The 16,712-nt window shown below is 41.5% G+C and overlaps 1 protein-coding gene and 1 pseudogene across 2 annotated transcripts in view; one reads left to right on the forward strand and one right to left on the reverse strand.

The window, feature by feature from the left end:
• The window catches only part of LOC309835850 (ATP-binding cassette sub-family C member 4), a 170,540-nt gene that overhangs the window by 11,355 nt on the left and 142,473 nt on the right, over nucleotides 1-16,712 (forward strand). Inside the window, exon 3 of the mRNA XM_082675568.1 lies at nucleotides 1,239-1,463. Coding sequence (XP_082531694.1) covers nucleotides 1,239-1,463 — 225 coding nt within the window. The remainder of the gene's footprint in view (nucleotides 1-1,238; nucleotides 1,464-16,712) is intronic.
• Nucleotides 15,508-16,008, reverse strand: LOC309835858 (large ribosomal subunit protein uL30m-like; annotated as a pseudogene). The gene has a single exon. The product of its transcript is annotated as a large ribosomal subunit protein uL30m-like (transcript).

A 16,712-nucleotide genomic window follows, 5' to 3' on the forward strand; every position in this document is an offset into this window, starting at 1 on the left:
CCTCCTGTGTGTGGGTTCTTCAGCTTCAGACGGACAGAAGAGAGCTATCAAATTCAACCTGTCATTTGGTTACCATGTCTGTGTCAGCAAGGAGGGATTGCCTGAAAGGAAAAGCCGAGTTCCAGAAAGATTTCCAAACTTTTGGCACGTTGTCTTTTGAGAAGTCTGTGGAGGAAAGGATGTGGAGGGCGGAGGTGTTTACTTTTGGTGACTTGAATTTGTGTTGAGTGTTTGGTTTTCCTTGATGGGGGAGAAGGGTAACTTTGGAGGGGTGAGTAGAGGGAGGAAGTAGGTTACCGGGTGGAGTGGCCATTTGGCAGGGTGGGCAAGTGTTGCTGTTGTGCCTTTAGTTTTGGGAAAGAAAATTGCTTTCACTAAGTCTTTCTCAGGAGGTAAGCATCAATGCCTCCGAACTCATTGGTTTTAGGATTTGAATTTTGGCCTTGGGGAATAGATGATTGGTAACATTTCTTCCAAACCAGCAGCTGCAGTGTATGGCGGATGGAGAACCATGGATGACATCACTTTTTAGCTTGGCTTCTGTCCTGTTTAATTTTTGACTCCAAGGAACATCCCAGCTTCTAGTGGGTAGAGACATATTCACACAGCGTCCCCTGGGGCTGAGAGCCTGCGAACCTCCCAAGCTTTGTTTCTTTGTGATGCTCCCTCAGAAGCTGGGCTCCATTTTCTTGATCTTTGGACATGTGGAGTTTGGGTTGGGAAAGAGTGGATGTGTTTATGCCAGTGTCTCATTTCATAAAGGCTCTTAAAACAGAAGGTGATGGCAAGAGCATGTCTCCTGTACATGAACCATCTTGACTTTCTGTTGGGCTGGAGCGTTGAGAGTACAGGGGGCAGGGGCAGGCTGCCAGCAGGGCTTGTTCATATGGAAGCAAATTTCTTACCCTTCCTCAGCTTATCTTCAGCTAAGACTTACTTGGTATTTTGCCAAATGTTTTCTAAAGCACCGGTTGTAGTATTTACTGAGCATCCACAGTGTACGAAGCACAATGTACTAAGGCTTTATTGTCTTTGTAAAATTTTTGCTTAAGGTTAAAACTGTTGTCTGCTTGTGTTATAGAAGATAGTAGATATGTAGATTTTTCTTTTAGGTTAACCATGAATGTTGCATTTTGTCAAAATGCCTTTTTAACAAGTAATAATAAAAGTAAAGTTTGTGTTAAGAAAAACGGATTTGGCTTGTATTTCTAATTAAGGCTTTTTTTCTTTACTTTTAGGAAAGCACCAGAGTAGTTCAGCCCATAATTTTGGGGAAAATTATTGGTTATTTTGAAAACTACAATCCCACTGATTCTGCTGCTTTGTACAAAGCCTACGGCTATGCCGGAGTGCTGAGTGCCTGCACGCTCGTTCTGGCCATTCTGCACCACTTATACTTCTATCATGTTCAGTGTGCGGGGATGAGGTTAAGAGTAGCCATGTGCCATATGATTTACCGCAAGGTAAGTGTCACTCGGAACCGAAGTGTGTACCTTTCCTGAACTATCAGAAGCCTTTTGGGAAAGTTCTCTGTCAAGTAAAAACTGTATAACTAGTAAAAATTGTGAATCACTACATTGTACACGTGTGACTTATATAATATTGCACATCACGTATACTTCAGTAAAAAAGTAAGAAAAACACATTGTACCCGGGAAAAAAAATTTTTTTCTTAATGACTGTCCTCATTTACACCATACTACAGAGGCTTGGTATTTGCATCAAGCCAGTTTTGTTGTTTAAGCAAACCTTACAAAAATGTAATGAACAGATTTCTCTCAGGTCAGGGTTGCTTTTGATAACTTTCATTCACAGTCCACTGCATTATATGCAGTAAATTTGTAATGAAGTCTATAAGCACCCGTGTTATCAAGTTGATTTTTACTGTTTTCATGCCTAAATCTCATAGTGGTATTTATGGAGACTGTTGTTGTTCATGAAAACCTTTATTTACACAAAGTTGTATTTAATAGTAAGCTTCAGTGATTGGATGTATAAAGTTAAATCTAGGAGAAAAGAATGTATTTGAGAAAGGGAATGTTTATATTTTTAAGTGACCCATCTATTCATTATAATTATGTTAACTAAAGAAAAATGTAAATGGAGTCCATGCTACATACAGACTCACTCACTGTGTTGTGGAGTTGTGATTGTTCATAACAGTATTAAAGAAAATAGATGTTGGGATAAAACTTGAAATTTTTCATTGTTTTTAGTAATTTTGGGGAGAATTTGTTACCGTTCATTCAAAGTCTTTTTCGTAATACATTTCCCTTTTTTCTTTAGTATGTATTATAGCAGTTTTAATAAGACCTGCTTTGATGTTTTCAGTGCTTTTGTATTGAGAAATGCCCATAGAATTATTCCATAGATTACCCTGGTCTTAACTAGTATAAAAGGAGTAAGGATTTCAGGTGTCTTTACAAAGGAATTGCCACAGATACACCAGTGTCAAGAGCTGAAGGGCTCTTTATAAACTTGATCCTGGATATCTCTTTTACCTATTTACTTTTTAAAGAATTTTCATTTGACTGTATTGTATACTTGAAATTTACTGAGATAGCAGATACACACACGAAGGACAACTACATAATGGACATGTTAAGTGGTTTTTCTACAGTAATTATTTCCCACTGTATATTTATATCAAAGCAACATGTTATACACCTTAAATGTATATACTTTTTATTAAAAAACAATTAAAATCGTCCTTGAAAGCCAAAACCAAACAATTTAAATTGAAAATTTTCACTTCTTTTACCTAGTTGGTACTTATTTAGACCTTCTGTTTCTTGGCAGTACTTTTCTTGGCAAAATGGAAGATGTGTCATCATCTTTTCTTTTCTTTTTTTTTTTTGCGGTATGCGGGCCTCTCACTGTTGTGGCCTCTCCTGTTGTGGAGCGCAGGCTCAGCAGCCATGGCTCACGGGCCCAGCCGCTCCGCGGCATGTGGGATCTTCCCAGACCGGGGCACGAACCTGTGTCCCCTGCATCAGCAGGCGGACTCTCAACCACAGCGCCACCAGGGAAGCCCTCGTCATCTTTTCTTGAGCAGAGTCTTGTGAATCTCGGGGGTCTGTGAACCCAGGGACCTGGCATCTCACTGTCTGTGTTTGGCTACAGCATCTGAGCCGGTTTCCTCCTGGGTGACGTGGAAATGGCAGTGGTGCCTGTACACTCTAGTCGGGGGTCTTCCTTGTCGTTCATCATCATCTTTGTTATTCTGTTGCACCTTCTACTATTTAGGAGATGGGTACTCAGATTCCCCCAGATTAGCTAGATGCTTGTCTCTCCAGATCATGCTTAGCTCCCATAAATAAATGGGAAATTTCACCAGAAGTGCACTGTGAAAACCTTTCATTAGGTCTCATGGTTCAGTCAAACAGATCGTTCTTTGCTGCACAGGTGAGCCATTGTCTACCAGTTTTTCTTCCTCTTCCCACTAACACTTGGCGTTGCCGTTGGGAAATCTGATATAATCTGGCACATTTGCTTCGATGAATGTAAACATGTCCCAAAGCCATTAATTTGCTGGCTTGATTAGGGTAAGAGAATTGTTCTTTAGGAAGTCAGCTATTGTTGGGATTATACCATAGACGTGACCTGAAATTCCAGAAACGTAGGAAAGACCAGTCTCCTCAGGCACAGCCTTACATCTAGGATCCTTTTTAGGAGTAGAAATTCGACACTTCTTAGCAGGTTACAGGTGGGCTAGTTCCTTAGGGGAAAAGCTGGTACTGCACAGCAGCTCTGAAAAGCCCCTCTGATCTTTGGGGTTTATGCACCCCCACCCCCACCCCCCGCTAATCCCTGGTCCTGGGGAGAAATCAGGTTGGGTGTTAGAAATGGAATGGCTGCTAAGTCACAGTTGTAACTTTGAATGATCTTGTGGGATGTATCATATGTAAGAATGACTTGTCGTTTATCTACCTTTCAACTGCTTTGGTAAAATTACTTTTGATCACTGCTTTTTAAAAATTTTGTAGTAAAATATACACAGCATCAAATTGTCCATTTTAACTCTTTAAGTGCACTGTTGAGTGACATTAGGCACGTTCACATTGTTGTGCAGCCATCATTGCTATTCGTCTCCAGAACTTTTTCATCTTCCCAAACTGAACCTCTGCACCCTTTAAACACTAACTCCCCACCCCCTCTCCCCTCAGCCGTCACCGTTCTACTTCTCTCTGAATTTGACTGCTCTAGGTGCCTCACAGAAGTGGAATCATAAATGTTTGTCACTTTGTGTCTGGCTTACGTCATGTAGCACAGTGTCTTCAAGGTTCATCCATGTTGTCGCAGGTGCCAGCATTTCATTCCTATTCAAGGCCGAGTAATGCTCCATTATAGGTGTTGTGTATCCGTTCATCTGTCAGTGGACATTTGGGTTGTTTCTGCCTTTTGGCTATTGTGAATAATGCTGCTGTGAGCATGGGTGTTCAAATATGTGTTCACGTCTGTGCTTTCAGTTCTTTTGAGTACATCCCCAGGAAGTTGAATTGCTGTATTATGTGCTGATTTTATGTTTAGCTTTCTGAGGAACGTCCGTACTCTTCCGCTGTGGCTGCCTCATTTTACATTCACACTTGATCACTGATTTTTCTGTCTAACTTGAGGACTAAATGAGAAGTTTCTATGAACTGTGACGCTTTGTTTGGATCAGTGGCTCCAGTTGTTGGTTTGTAGAAACAGCTCGTGATGGTCTCTTCAGGTTCCTCAAGTCTCTAGAGCATTTTTTCGAACTTCTTACTGAATAAAGGGATTGTGGAACACGGGCTCTGTTTTGTGTAAAGTCAGCAGACTGGCATTACAAACACAGGTTCCTCAAAGCAATAGTGTTTTAAACATTATATTCACTCATTTTGGGAAATCGCCCCCAGTCCCTGGTGATATTCCCAGCGTGAGTTGCTATCACCTTTACAGTGAGACCAGTGTCTTAATTCCTGTCTTTCTTTGTTCTTGGTTGGGACAGAGAAGAAGGAGAACTCATCCGGCTTCAGATCTCAAAGGGTAACTTCCCCAGCTCAGAGCATGGGAGGTGGGCCCGGGCTGGGGGAAGATGGTAACTTCAAGCCAGCTGAGCCTGGATTGAAGACAGCTGTTGATCTCCAACCCCAGTCAGCAGTGAGAATGTATCTCCCAGTTTCCAGTCCTGCCCTTGTCTTCGTGCCTGCATGTTACAGGTGTTCTGACCTGGGGCAGACAGCATGATAATCTCTCTAAGCAGGTTGATCTTGTCACATGGCACAGAGATTTTACGTATTATAAAATGCATAGGGCACAGATAGTTTTCCTTAAGAGGCTCCTTAATAGCCTAGTGGACTGTAGGTTTCCTGACTTTGTGTGCAGTTTGTAGAGCTGCGGCCGTTCCCCATGGTGGGTCCTGACGATGGATGGTTTGCTCTGAACGCCAGGTAAAGCCAGAGCAGATAGTCATTGAGCTCACTGAGTGTTCTCTGCTGCTTGTTTACCCAGTGCAGACTTTCTTGCAGAATCTAATTAGTTCGAGCAGATTTCTTATTGTGGCTGAAATCATCCCTCTCTTTACTGTTACCCAAAGGATAGTTTGCAGGAGAGATTTGTCATTCTTTGTTTCAGCTTCTAAGATGAGTTGACTCCCTGCAAACACCCTAGTTTCCCTTTATCCTTTATTGTAGATCTGTCTTACAAGAATTTATGTACAGTTAATCCTGGATATTTGTAGATTTTGTGTTTGCGAATTCGCCTACTTGCTAAAATTTATTTGTAATTCTAAAAATCAATACTTGGGGCTCTTTCATGGTCTTCTGCGGGTGTGCACATGGTCTCTTAAAGTTTTTTGTCATCTGACATGCATATTCCCAGCTGGGGTGAAAACAGTGTGTGCCTGTTCTCATACTATGGAACAGATGCCCTCTTTGTGGTCAACTTAGTGCCTTGCTTTCCACATTTTTGTATTTTTTGGGGGGTGATTTTGCAGTTTAAAATGGCCCCTAAAGAGGGCTGAAGTGCTGTCTGCTGTTCCTTAGCTGAGGAAGACTGTCATGTGTCTTATGGAGAAAATATGTGTGTAGGTGAGTAAGCTTGGTTCAGGTATGTGTTACAGTGCTGCTGGCTGTGAGGCCAATGTTAATGAATTTACAACAGCGATTAAATAAGGTTAAGTAGAAACATACGTTAGACAAGGTTATGTAAGTATTGAGATGGTGAAGATGTTGTTACCAAAGGCTGCCAGAACCCTAGCCCTGTACTTCCCTCAGGAGCAGTGAATATTCACTAGTTGACATTCATAGTGACTGTAGAACATGACCATTGTCAGTAATGAGAATCGACTACTGACTCAAGGAGGTTGTTTCTATAGATCAACATCCTGCCTAGAGAAATATTCTTACTTACCTTAGATCTATTTTCAGTCATCTAAGTGATGTAGTTCTATTTTCAGTTTGGGGGGACATACATGCTCGCTGTATCCACACTATTTCTATTTCATGGTTTCAGGTAACCATCATCTTTCTGAGTGAAGGACCCTTTCTCTTTCCTTTAATCCTGTCTCTTAAGACTCCCTCCTCCTCTCAACCATTTTATTTCTTTTTCAGACACTTCAGCTCAGTCATATATATATATATATATACACACACACACACACACACACACACACACACACAAATTTATTGATTTATTTTTATTTTTGGCTCTGTTGGGGCTTCGTTGCTGAGCGCGGGCCTTCTCTCCTTGCGGTGAGGGGGTTTCTCACTGCGGTGGCTTCTCTTGTTGCAGAGCATGGGCCCTAGGCGCGGGGACTTCAGTAGTTGCGGCCTGCAGGCTCAGTAGTTGTGGCTCGCGGGCTCTAGAGCACAGGCTCAGCAGTTGTGGCACATGGGCTTAGTTGTTCCGTGGCATGTGGGATCTTCCCGGACCAGGGCTTGAACCCACGTACCCTGCAGTGGCAGGTGGATTCTTAACCACTGCGCCACCAGGGAAGTCCCAGCTCAGTTACATTTTAAGATCAGTGGTCAGGACAGCAGGCATCCTTTCTCTCAGAGCCTAAGCAGGAAGTAGAAGGAGGCCTTCCAGGGTGCAGGGAGTGACCAAGTTTGCAGACTCCTCCGAGCGATGTCTGCTGTCCTGTGCGTAAATGGAGCCTGACTTTAAAAAAAATCTATGCACTGAGTGTGCTAAGTGTGAGCCGGGAAGGAAAGGTTCACCTCCTGCAGCACCTCCCTCTTCATCCCACCCTTCCAGTTTCATCTCCCTCTGAATTTGCTCCTTGGAGTGTGGAAAGCCGAGAGTAGAAAGCTTTGTCACTGCCTCAGCCATGTGATGTTGTGTTCATAGCTCTCAGAACTTTTGTTTTTATTTAAAACTAATTCTGTTTCGGTACAGACAGTATATTGCTTTAAATTTAGACTGGACAATATGAAATGACAGATGTTCAACTGATTTGGGCTTATAAAGCAGCAATTTCGTAGGGTTCAATCTGATATCTTGCTTACTAGTCTGTGGTTGTATTGTATTTTCTTTCTGAAAATATTGAGGGACAAGCATCTCGAGTATTGTTAAAGTGAAACAGTGTGGTATTTATGGAAATAGAGGGACTCCCTTGAAGCACGTGACACTTTGTTTGGACTTTCTCTTCTAATGGTATTTTCTGACTTTCTGACAAAATTAGAATGAACTAGTAATGCTTCTTACACTGTTCCACACTTTTACAATATTTTAAACACACTTTTTTCCTTCTTTCGCTTTTATTTCTGATATAAACTTGAATTGGATCTGTGCATTTTGTGAAGAGTTAATCTCATCGGGGGCAATGGCAGTTGTTCTGATTTGCTAGGGGAGAGCTAAGGGGAGCCGTTGGGTGAAGGTTTAATTTTCTGTGGGTGCTCCTAACAAAGCAGCTTAAGGAAGGAGAGGAGAGGCTGTTTGGTTTAGCTTTGTTCAAAGGGGATGTCTCTGCTGCTGGAGAGTAACGGGTGTCAGCTGTATTCTACCACCTGATAACTGTCTGCTGTGTGGGGTGCAGTGCAAGCTGGAAGGGAATGCTTAGCTCAGTGATTCCCAAACTGCTGCACAATGGATTCATGAAAATTTAAAAACAACACTGATACCCAGGCCCTCTCCGCAGGCATTCCATTTTAATTGGTATGGGGGGGGGATTTTATTTTATTTTATTTTTCGCATGCAGCACGTGGGATCTTAGTTCCCTGACCAGGGATCGAATCCGTGCCCCCTCAGTGGAAGCGCCGAGTATTAGCCACTGGACCGCCAGGGAAGTCCTTTTTTTTTTTTCTCTTTTTTTTTTTGTATGGGGGGAATTTAAAAAGATGCCAGGTAATAGCCATAGGCCTCAAGTGCATGTTCAGCTTAATTCTTTTTCTTCTGTCTAATAACCAAGACCTTCCAGTACATAGGGTTATCATGTGGGCTGCAAGTTTAACCTTTCTCAGTGGAGATACCCTTTCAAAATTGCAGCTGTAGACCTGAAGGGTGGTGGCTGTTCTATAGGCCTCCTGTGTCTCAGATTCCGCGCTGGGAATCTCGTGTGCACCGAGCGATCAGGTGTTGAGCCAGGTGCACAGGTACTTTGTAGAAGACATTGTGGCAGGTCGGATAGGGTAGAAGACTGTGAGTGTGGACTCTGAGAACAGCCAGACCTGAGATCCAATCCTGACTTGGCTGTTTGCTAAACTGTGAGTGAACTCACTTCTCAGGGCCTCAGTTTCCTGAGTTGAAACGTTGGAGTAGAGAATATCTGCTTCATGGGGTTTTTTGAGCATTGGATAAAGTAACTCCTGCAAAGCACTTTTTACAGAAGTCATTTATTAAATTTAGGAGGGTGGGCGTCATACGCATAACAAGACTCTGTAGTTTGACTGCTTTTGTATGAAGCCCAGCTTTCCTCTTTGTAGATGTTTGCCTTAGGCAAACTGCTCTAAGCCTTAATTTCCTCGTTTGTAACAGTACCCATGGGTGTCCCTTTTCTCAAAGATCAGTCTTGTACTGCCAGTTATCCAGTGCCTACCAATGTGGTTGCAGTGGAAGTGGGGCTATTCCACTATCAGCTACTCAGCCATTCATCAGAGCAGCAGTCTCTCCACTGCATTTTTTGTTTTGTTTTGTTTTTTTTTGGGGGGAGGGGGACGCGGGCCTCTCACTGTTGTGGCCCCTCCCGTTGCGGAGCACAGGCTCCGGACGCGCAGGCTCAGCGGCCATGGCTCACGGGCCCAGCTGCTCCACAGCATGTGGGATCTTCCCGGACCGGGCCACGAACCCGTGTCCCCTGCATCGGCAGGCGGACTCTCAACCACTGCGCCACCAGGGAAGCCCTGAGCATGCATGGAAGATATTAGGCAGATTTTGGCTTCTCCCCTCAAAGCGGAGATTAATGGCTTTAGATTATGCAATCATGAAAGTAGGTGTGACAGCATTACTAAGCACCTCTGGGCAACAATATGGGAAAAATACAGCAATGTTCTGCTTTAGGTGAGCTAAACATATTCTCACCCTAGTTGCCTGTTGGAGTAATACCCAGTGTACCTAGAAACTGCATTGTCTGACAAGCTCAACTCTGGGGGGTAGGGCCGTGAACCAGGAAGTAAGCCAGAAGTGCAGAATAAGTGACACAGTGCCTGTTTTCTGTTCTGAAAGTCCTTTAGGTTCCTACTCAGAGCCTGTTTACTCTGACTCACTTACAGTATTACGAAGCCATATCCTAGTTGAGAAACAGCAGTAGTCAATGGTGAGATAGTCTCTTGAAGGGATAGCCTGATGGCAAAGGGACAGGATAGAATGACAATGTATGAAAACCCCAAAAAGCACGGCCATTTGGGGCACTTCGCAGGAGGGAGGAGCGTCTCCACACTGAGGATCATTGGCCTCGGAAGAGAGTCATGTTAGTGATGAGGAATCTTCGTCATGAGGATGATGAAGTACAGCTCCCATCTTCTGTTTTAAAGGACTATTGGAGAACGGTTTGGGGAGCGTTTCTATTAAAATGAAGATTGGATTCTTAAAGGGATAATGCTTTTCACCAGTCTAGAAAACTCAATTCTGTGGAAAGAACATACTTTTCTCGTCTGCTCCTTTGATGGTTATATTTATCTGCCCACACTTGGGTTTTGTGTTTCACGAAGTCTGCTGATTTAAAATAATTGAGGAAAGACACACTGTTTATTTTTCAAATGAATGACTAATATTTCTTGCATTTCTTTTTTAAAAAGTTGCACAAAATCGATGTTTTGGCCTAGATTATAGAGTTCTCTTATGACCCCATATGTAATTTAGCACCCCCCACCTCCCATGCCGTAGGAACCCACCATAAATGGATCCTTGCTTGGGTGGAATTCACACTTCACAATTCATAATATTGTTCTTAAAGGCCATGCGGATTCTAGTATAATCAGTAATTAGATATTCGGATTGTTTTCTAGTTTTTATGTATTAACAAACAGCAGTGCAATGAACCTGATTAAAGCTAAACCTTTGGAGACATCCTTAATTTCTCAGGGTGTATACATTTTAAGCCTTCTGATATGGCAGATTTCCTTCTAGAGTTAACTGTACGTTCTCTTTAGTGAAACGAGATGGCCCTACACCCTTGCCAAACGTGGATGTCACATTTTGAGTTTCTTTGAATTTGAGTATTTGCGAATTTTCATTAGCCTTTTGTGTGTTTTGTAGTGAATTTCCTGTACATGTTCTTTGCCCTTTAAATAAATTGGTAGGCTTTTATAATATAATTCTTATGTATATTTAGGTGTTCTTGATTTATTAAAGATTAATAGCTTACTAACTAATTTAGTGTCTGACATACATGGTGCAAATTTGATTCCAGTTTTTTGCCTTTTATTCTCATGGTGGAACTATTTTCTTTCACAAGGAAAACAGATTTAACCAAATAGTATCCCCTTGTAAAATGTCAACTTAAAGGAAAATAGAACCAAAACATTAGCATTTATTTGTATGTTTTTCTCTACACTGGATGTGACGTGTTTTTAACTATAACATATACATTTTATTAGAACTGAACTTTAATTTTATACATTAATGAGGAGCAGTGTGTGGACTGAAAAAAAAAGGCACAACCTAGAAGTTGAAAGTTATATTTTATTTAGCGGACTCTGTCAGGACCTCAAGCCCTGGAGACAGGATGCTCGCATCGCTCTGAGGGACTACTCTGAAGAGCAAGGGGGTGCAGGGGGCGAGGCAGGATACAAAGGGGTTTTTGCAACAAGTACTGGGTAGTCAGAACATCAAAAGATTACTGTTCATTAAAGAAAACCAGACATCTCAAGGTAATGAAATTAGCTTTTTTCTGTGTATAGCAAGATGCAAGTCTGGGCTCATTGAAATCGTTCCTTTGATGTGCACCCCAGCTATCTGGGGCCAATATCCTGTGCTTTCTCATCCTTAGTCTCCTCAGGGTGCACGACAGGGGTGGCTGCAGCAGTTGACTGCCTCATGACCAACCAGCATTCTGTTTCCATCCCGAGTTCCCTCAGGGGACCGGCAGTATTGTGGCAGCTTGGTGGCTGCAACATCCTTTGTTTAATGACTTGGCAGGTAACATTTCTCTCCTTCAAAAGTTGTAACTTTGCTTCATTCAAAACAAAAACAAAAACCAAGTAACTGAGTGCCCATTCTTTGTCAGGTATGAATACTTTCAGTTTATTTTCTGATGTGCAAAATAGGAAAAAATTCTTACAAATAAGGTTGTTTTCTATTCAGTGTCTGGCTTGTAGTATGTGCTGAATAAATGGTAGCTGTTTTTATGATCATGATGACATAAATGAGTATGATGTCTGTGCACTCAACTAGCTGATAGCTCTTGAGGGCAATAGACATGTAATTGATTACCCATATTATTTCCCTTGTGATATTTTATTTGTTTCCAATATTAACATTGGAAATATGTTAATTTCCAAATAGTTGGGCTTTTTAGATAAGATATAAATTATTGATTTCTAATTTAATTCTTGTCATCAGAGAGCAGTCTGAGTACCATTTTTATATTTAGAAATTTATTGAGATTTATTTTATGGCCCCAGCATATGGTCTTGGTGAATTTACAATGCGTACTTGAAAAAAACCTGTCCTGTAATTGTTGGGTGTGGTGTTCCATAAATGTCCGTTAGATTAAGTTGGTTACTTGTTATTCAAATCTTCTGTATTGTTACTGATTTTTTGGGGGGGATGGTGTCTACTTGTTACATTTACTGAGAAGAAGGATGTTAAAAACTCCTGCTATGATTGTGGGGTTTTCTGATTTTTCTCCATAGTTCTGTTGCTGTCTCATATACGTTGCAGCTCGGTAATTAGATCCATACACATTTAGGAGTGGTGAATTGACTATCCTATCATTATGAAATGTCCTTCTTAATCTCTGGTGGTTTAATTCCTTGACTCAAAAATCAACTTTGATAATAATATAACCTCACATGATTTCTTGTGCCTACTGTTTGCATGCCACATCTTTTTCCATCCTTTTACTTTAAAAAGTGTATCTCACATATACAACAAGCTGGATCTTTCTTTTATTAATCCATTGTGAGTGTGGCAGTCTCTGGCTTTTAACTGGAGTGTTAGTATGTTTGCTTTTAGTGTAAATATTGATGTGATGGGGCTTAAGCCTTTTACTTACTGTTTATTTTCTATTTGTTTCATCTTCCTTTTTTTTGGGTGGCAGGGCTCCATTCCTGACTTATTTCAGTCAATCAGATATTTTTTGGTATTCCATTTTGATTCCTTTGTTGGCTTTTTAGCAGTATCTCGTAGTTTTAATCTTGCTTTAGTGATTAAAATAGGCATCTTATTATTACAGTCTTTTTTTGCATGTTAGTATTGGATTACTTTACATAAAATGTAAGAAACATATAGGAGTAACATCCTATCCCTTGTACTATTGTTATCTATTTTACATCTACATACATGGTACGGTGTTACCATTATTTTGCTTTTAAGCAGCCGTTTGTTTCACAAAGAAATGGAAAGGAATAACGCAATCTCTTATATTTACCTGTATCTTTGTTTGTCATTTTGGTTTCTCTTTTTCTAGAACTGAATTTCCATCTGGTACTATTTCCCTTTAGCTTGAAGAATATCCGTTATAATTTCTTAAAGGTCAGGTTGGGTGGTGAGAAAGTCTCTGAGACTTTGTCTGAAAATGTCTCACTTTCACCCTCATCCTTTGAAGGATATTTACTTTTTTGGTTATAGAATTTGGGGTTGACAGTTATTCTTTTCTTTCAGCACTCTGTAAATTTTGTTCCACTATCTCCTCCTCCTTTTAAACTGAGGTATAATCGATATACAGCATATTAGTTTCAGATATTCAGCAAAATGATTCAGTATTTTTGTGTGTGAGTATATATATATATATATATATATATATATATATATATATAGTGTATAGTGTGTATGTGTATATGTGCGTGTGTGTATAGAAACGATCACCACAGTAAGCCTAGTTAACATCTATCACCATACATAGTTACAGAATTGAGTTTGTTAAGTCAGCTATTAGTTGTATTATTTTTCTTCTGTATGTAATGCAGTTGTTTTTCGTGGGCTGCTTTCAAGACTGTTACTTTCTGGTTTTCAGCATTTTGACTGTGATGTGCCCAAGCATAGGTCTCTTTGTTTTGATCCTTTCTGGGGTTTGCTAAGATTCTTAGGTATCTAAATTAATATTTTCTACCAAACTTGGAAAAATTTCAACCATTATTCCCTCAAATATTTTTTCTTCCCTATTTTGTCATCTTCTCCCAGGACTCCAATTACATGTGTGTTTCATTGCTTGTATGCTCCCATTGAACCCTTAGGCTTTCTTTTCTTCAATCAATCTTGCTCTCGTTCTCTGTTTTCTGTTTGTTCTTCAGGTTGTAAACTTAAAGAAAGGTTTAATGAATCTGGGCACAGAGCAATGGAAATTATCTGATATTAAAGTTATCTAGTGAATTTTTCATATTGTACTTTTTAGTTCTAGAATTTCTGTTTACTTCTTTTTGATAGTGTCCATCTCTCTTCTGAAATTACCTATCCAGAGAATTCCCTGGTTATCCAGTGGTTAAGACTCTGTGCTTCCACTGCTGGGGGCCTGGGTTTGATCCCTGGTTGGGGAGCTAAGATCCCACAAGCTGTGTGGCGAGGCCAAAAACAAAAAAAAAAAACAAAAAAAATTACCTATCCATTCACTTGTTATAACCATATTTTCCTTTAATTCCTTGAACATAATTATAATAGTTGTTTAATAGTTCTTGTCTGCTAATTCCAAAATCTGGATCATCTCAGGGTCTATTTCTAATGCTTGTATTTTTTTCCTCTTGATTATGGGTCAAATGTTCTTGCTTCTTTGCAGGTCTAATAATTGTCTTATTATGTTGGGTGTTATGAAGTTTACATTATAGGAAGTCTGGATTAAAGGGTATTTGTTCTGATAGGGAATTCCTGGTAGATTGGTCTTGTTAGGATTGGCTTATTCATTCTTTCTATCTTTCTGTTTGTCTTGTCTGTCTATCTGGGGCAATTATTTTCATTTTGAACTTAGTCCAAGTGCATGGCTCTACAGCGTAAGGCATGGCCTTCCTGGCAGCTAAGTGAATGTCTGAGGCGCTTAAGAAGAACTCCTTCTTCTAGGTAGGCAGAAACTCTAGGCTCCTGGCATTGGCGTGACCTCACAGAGGCTTCATGGAGTCTGACCCTGCTCATGGACAGTGAAATTCTGGCAAAGTCCCTTTGGTAAATCCCCACAAGATATTCTGGGTCTACCCTCTGCTATTCCTCCCAAATTCCAGCCATTTCTGCAACTTAGAACAGTCATCTCTTCCTCTTCAGTTCAGTGAAACTTTAGTTCTGCTTGGGCAGAAGATACCCCCAGGCAGAAAGGCAGGCCAGTAGTCCCAGGCTCTCTTCTCTAGGCTTACAGTTCAGCCCTGCTTGTCATTCAGTGCCTGAAAACAGCTGCTTCCTGCTGTCCACCTTTGCAGTTTTACAGTGGTGGGCGAGTCCAGCACCAATTATTCTTTCATGGTTGGAAACAGAAATCTGGTAGTTGGCTTGTAAGCTGTGTCTTCTCATTAATAATATTACTGTCACTTCATGTTCTGTTTTTTATCCTGTGTGGAATATGACTGATTTTCTTTTGACAGATCCTTGATTTCTCTGTTGGCTGCAGTGTTTTGTTTTTTTGTTTTGTTCGTTTGTTTGTTTTTAGAATTTAAAACATATTTTAGGGCTTCCCTGGTGGCGCAGTGGTTGAGAGTCCGCCTGCCGAGGCAGGGGGCGCGGGTTCGTGCCCCGGTCCGGGAAGATCCCACATGCCGCGGAGTGGCTGGGCCCGTGAGCCATGGCCGCTGAGCCTGCGCGTCCGGAGCCTGTGCTCCGCAACGGGAGAGGCCACAACAGTGAGAGGCCCGCGTACCGCAAAACAAACAAACAAACAAACAAAAAAACCGTATTTTAATGAGAACACTTTCTCACCATCTTTAAATAGAAATGACTTGCCCTTTTTACTCTGGAGCTGCGAGGCCATCAGGACTTACTCACTTCCTGGTCCGTGGGGTCCTGAAGCCGCCCCACCACCAGCTCTGCAGCGCTCCTGAGACACGCGCTGGACACGTCCTCCTCTGTTGGGAGACCTTGTGGCAGCTTCAGGGGCTTGATTCTTATCGGATGTTTAACCACTTTCAGTTTTGCTTTCACCGAAGGGGCATTCTTGTGAACTTGAAGGGTATGTGCTTTTTGTAACCCAAGCACCTTTATTACATCTTTCTCCCAACGTGGACGCCTCTTTGTACTTTATATTCTGGCAACAATATGCAGTTTATGAGGTCGCTGTGGATCCCCACCATGTTTTTCATGATCTTCAGGTGAAGGCTGGAAAACTTCATCTGGAATTCTTGACTTCGCAAATTTGTGATGAATCCAATCTGTACAAACGAGGGGCTCCACACCTTTTGTCACCGTTTGTAGTCTGCCTGGGGGCCTCTGAACTATTGAGCGCAAAATCCCTGCCATGAGTGTGGTGACTGTTCTCCTTTAGGGACAGCAGTTCCTAAATGTCTTTCAGCCTGAAGCTCCCCACTCAGGGGAGCCAGAGTAGAGAAAGGACTTGTTTTTTGTTTTTAAATTAATTAATTAATCAATTAATTTATTTTTGGCTGTGTTGGGTCTTCGTTGCTGCGCGCAGGCTTTCTCTAGTTGCGGCGAGCAGGGGCTACTCTTTGTTGCGGTTCGCGGGCTTCTCATTGTGGTGGCTTCTCTTATTGTGGATCACAGGCTGTAGGTGCGTGGACGTCAGTAGTTGTGCACAGGCTCAGTAGTTGTGGCTCGCGGGCTCTAGAGCGTAGGCTCAGTAGTTCTGGTGCACGGACTTAGTTGCTCCGCGGCCTGTGGGATCTTTCCGGGCCAGGACTTGAACCGTCATCCCCTGCACTGGCAGGTGGATTCCTTACTGCAGCGCCACGAGGGAAGTCCCTGGCTGCAGTGTTATATTTGATTCATGTTAACTTTTGTTCCAGAACCAGCCTTTTGGTCCATCAATTCCAATTATGTGCAGTTGTCTTGATTTTTTTTGATGATCAGTTTAAACTCAGAGTTTGGTACACCATTCTGCCTACTTTTAGTTGTTCAAATTAGGGATAAACTAGCTACTTCTTTCAAATAAGTATTTTCTTCATGAGGGATTAACATGTATTTGTATGTAAAACAGGCTTTAAACCTATTTTCAAGAGAGC

This window comes from Grampus griseus (assembly GCF_964374135.1).
Source record: "Grampus griseus genome assembly, chromosome: 18".
Taxonomy (NCBI): Eukaryota; Metazoa; Chordata; class Mammalia; order Artiodactyla; family Delphinidae; genus Grampus; species Grampus griseus.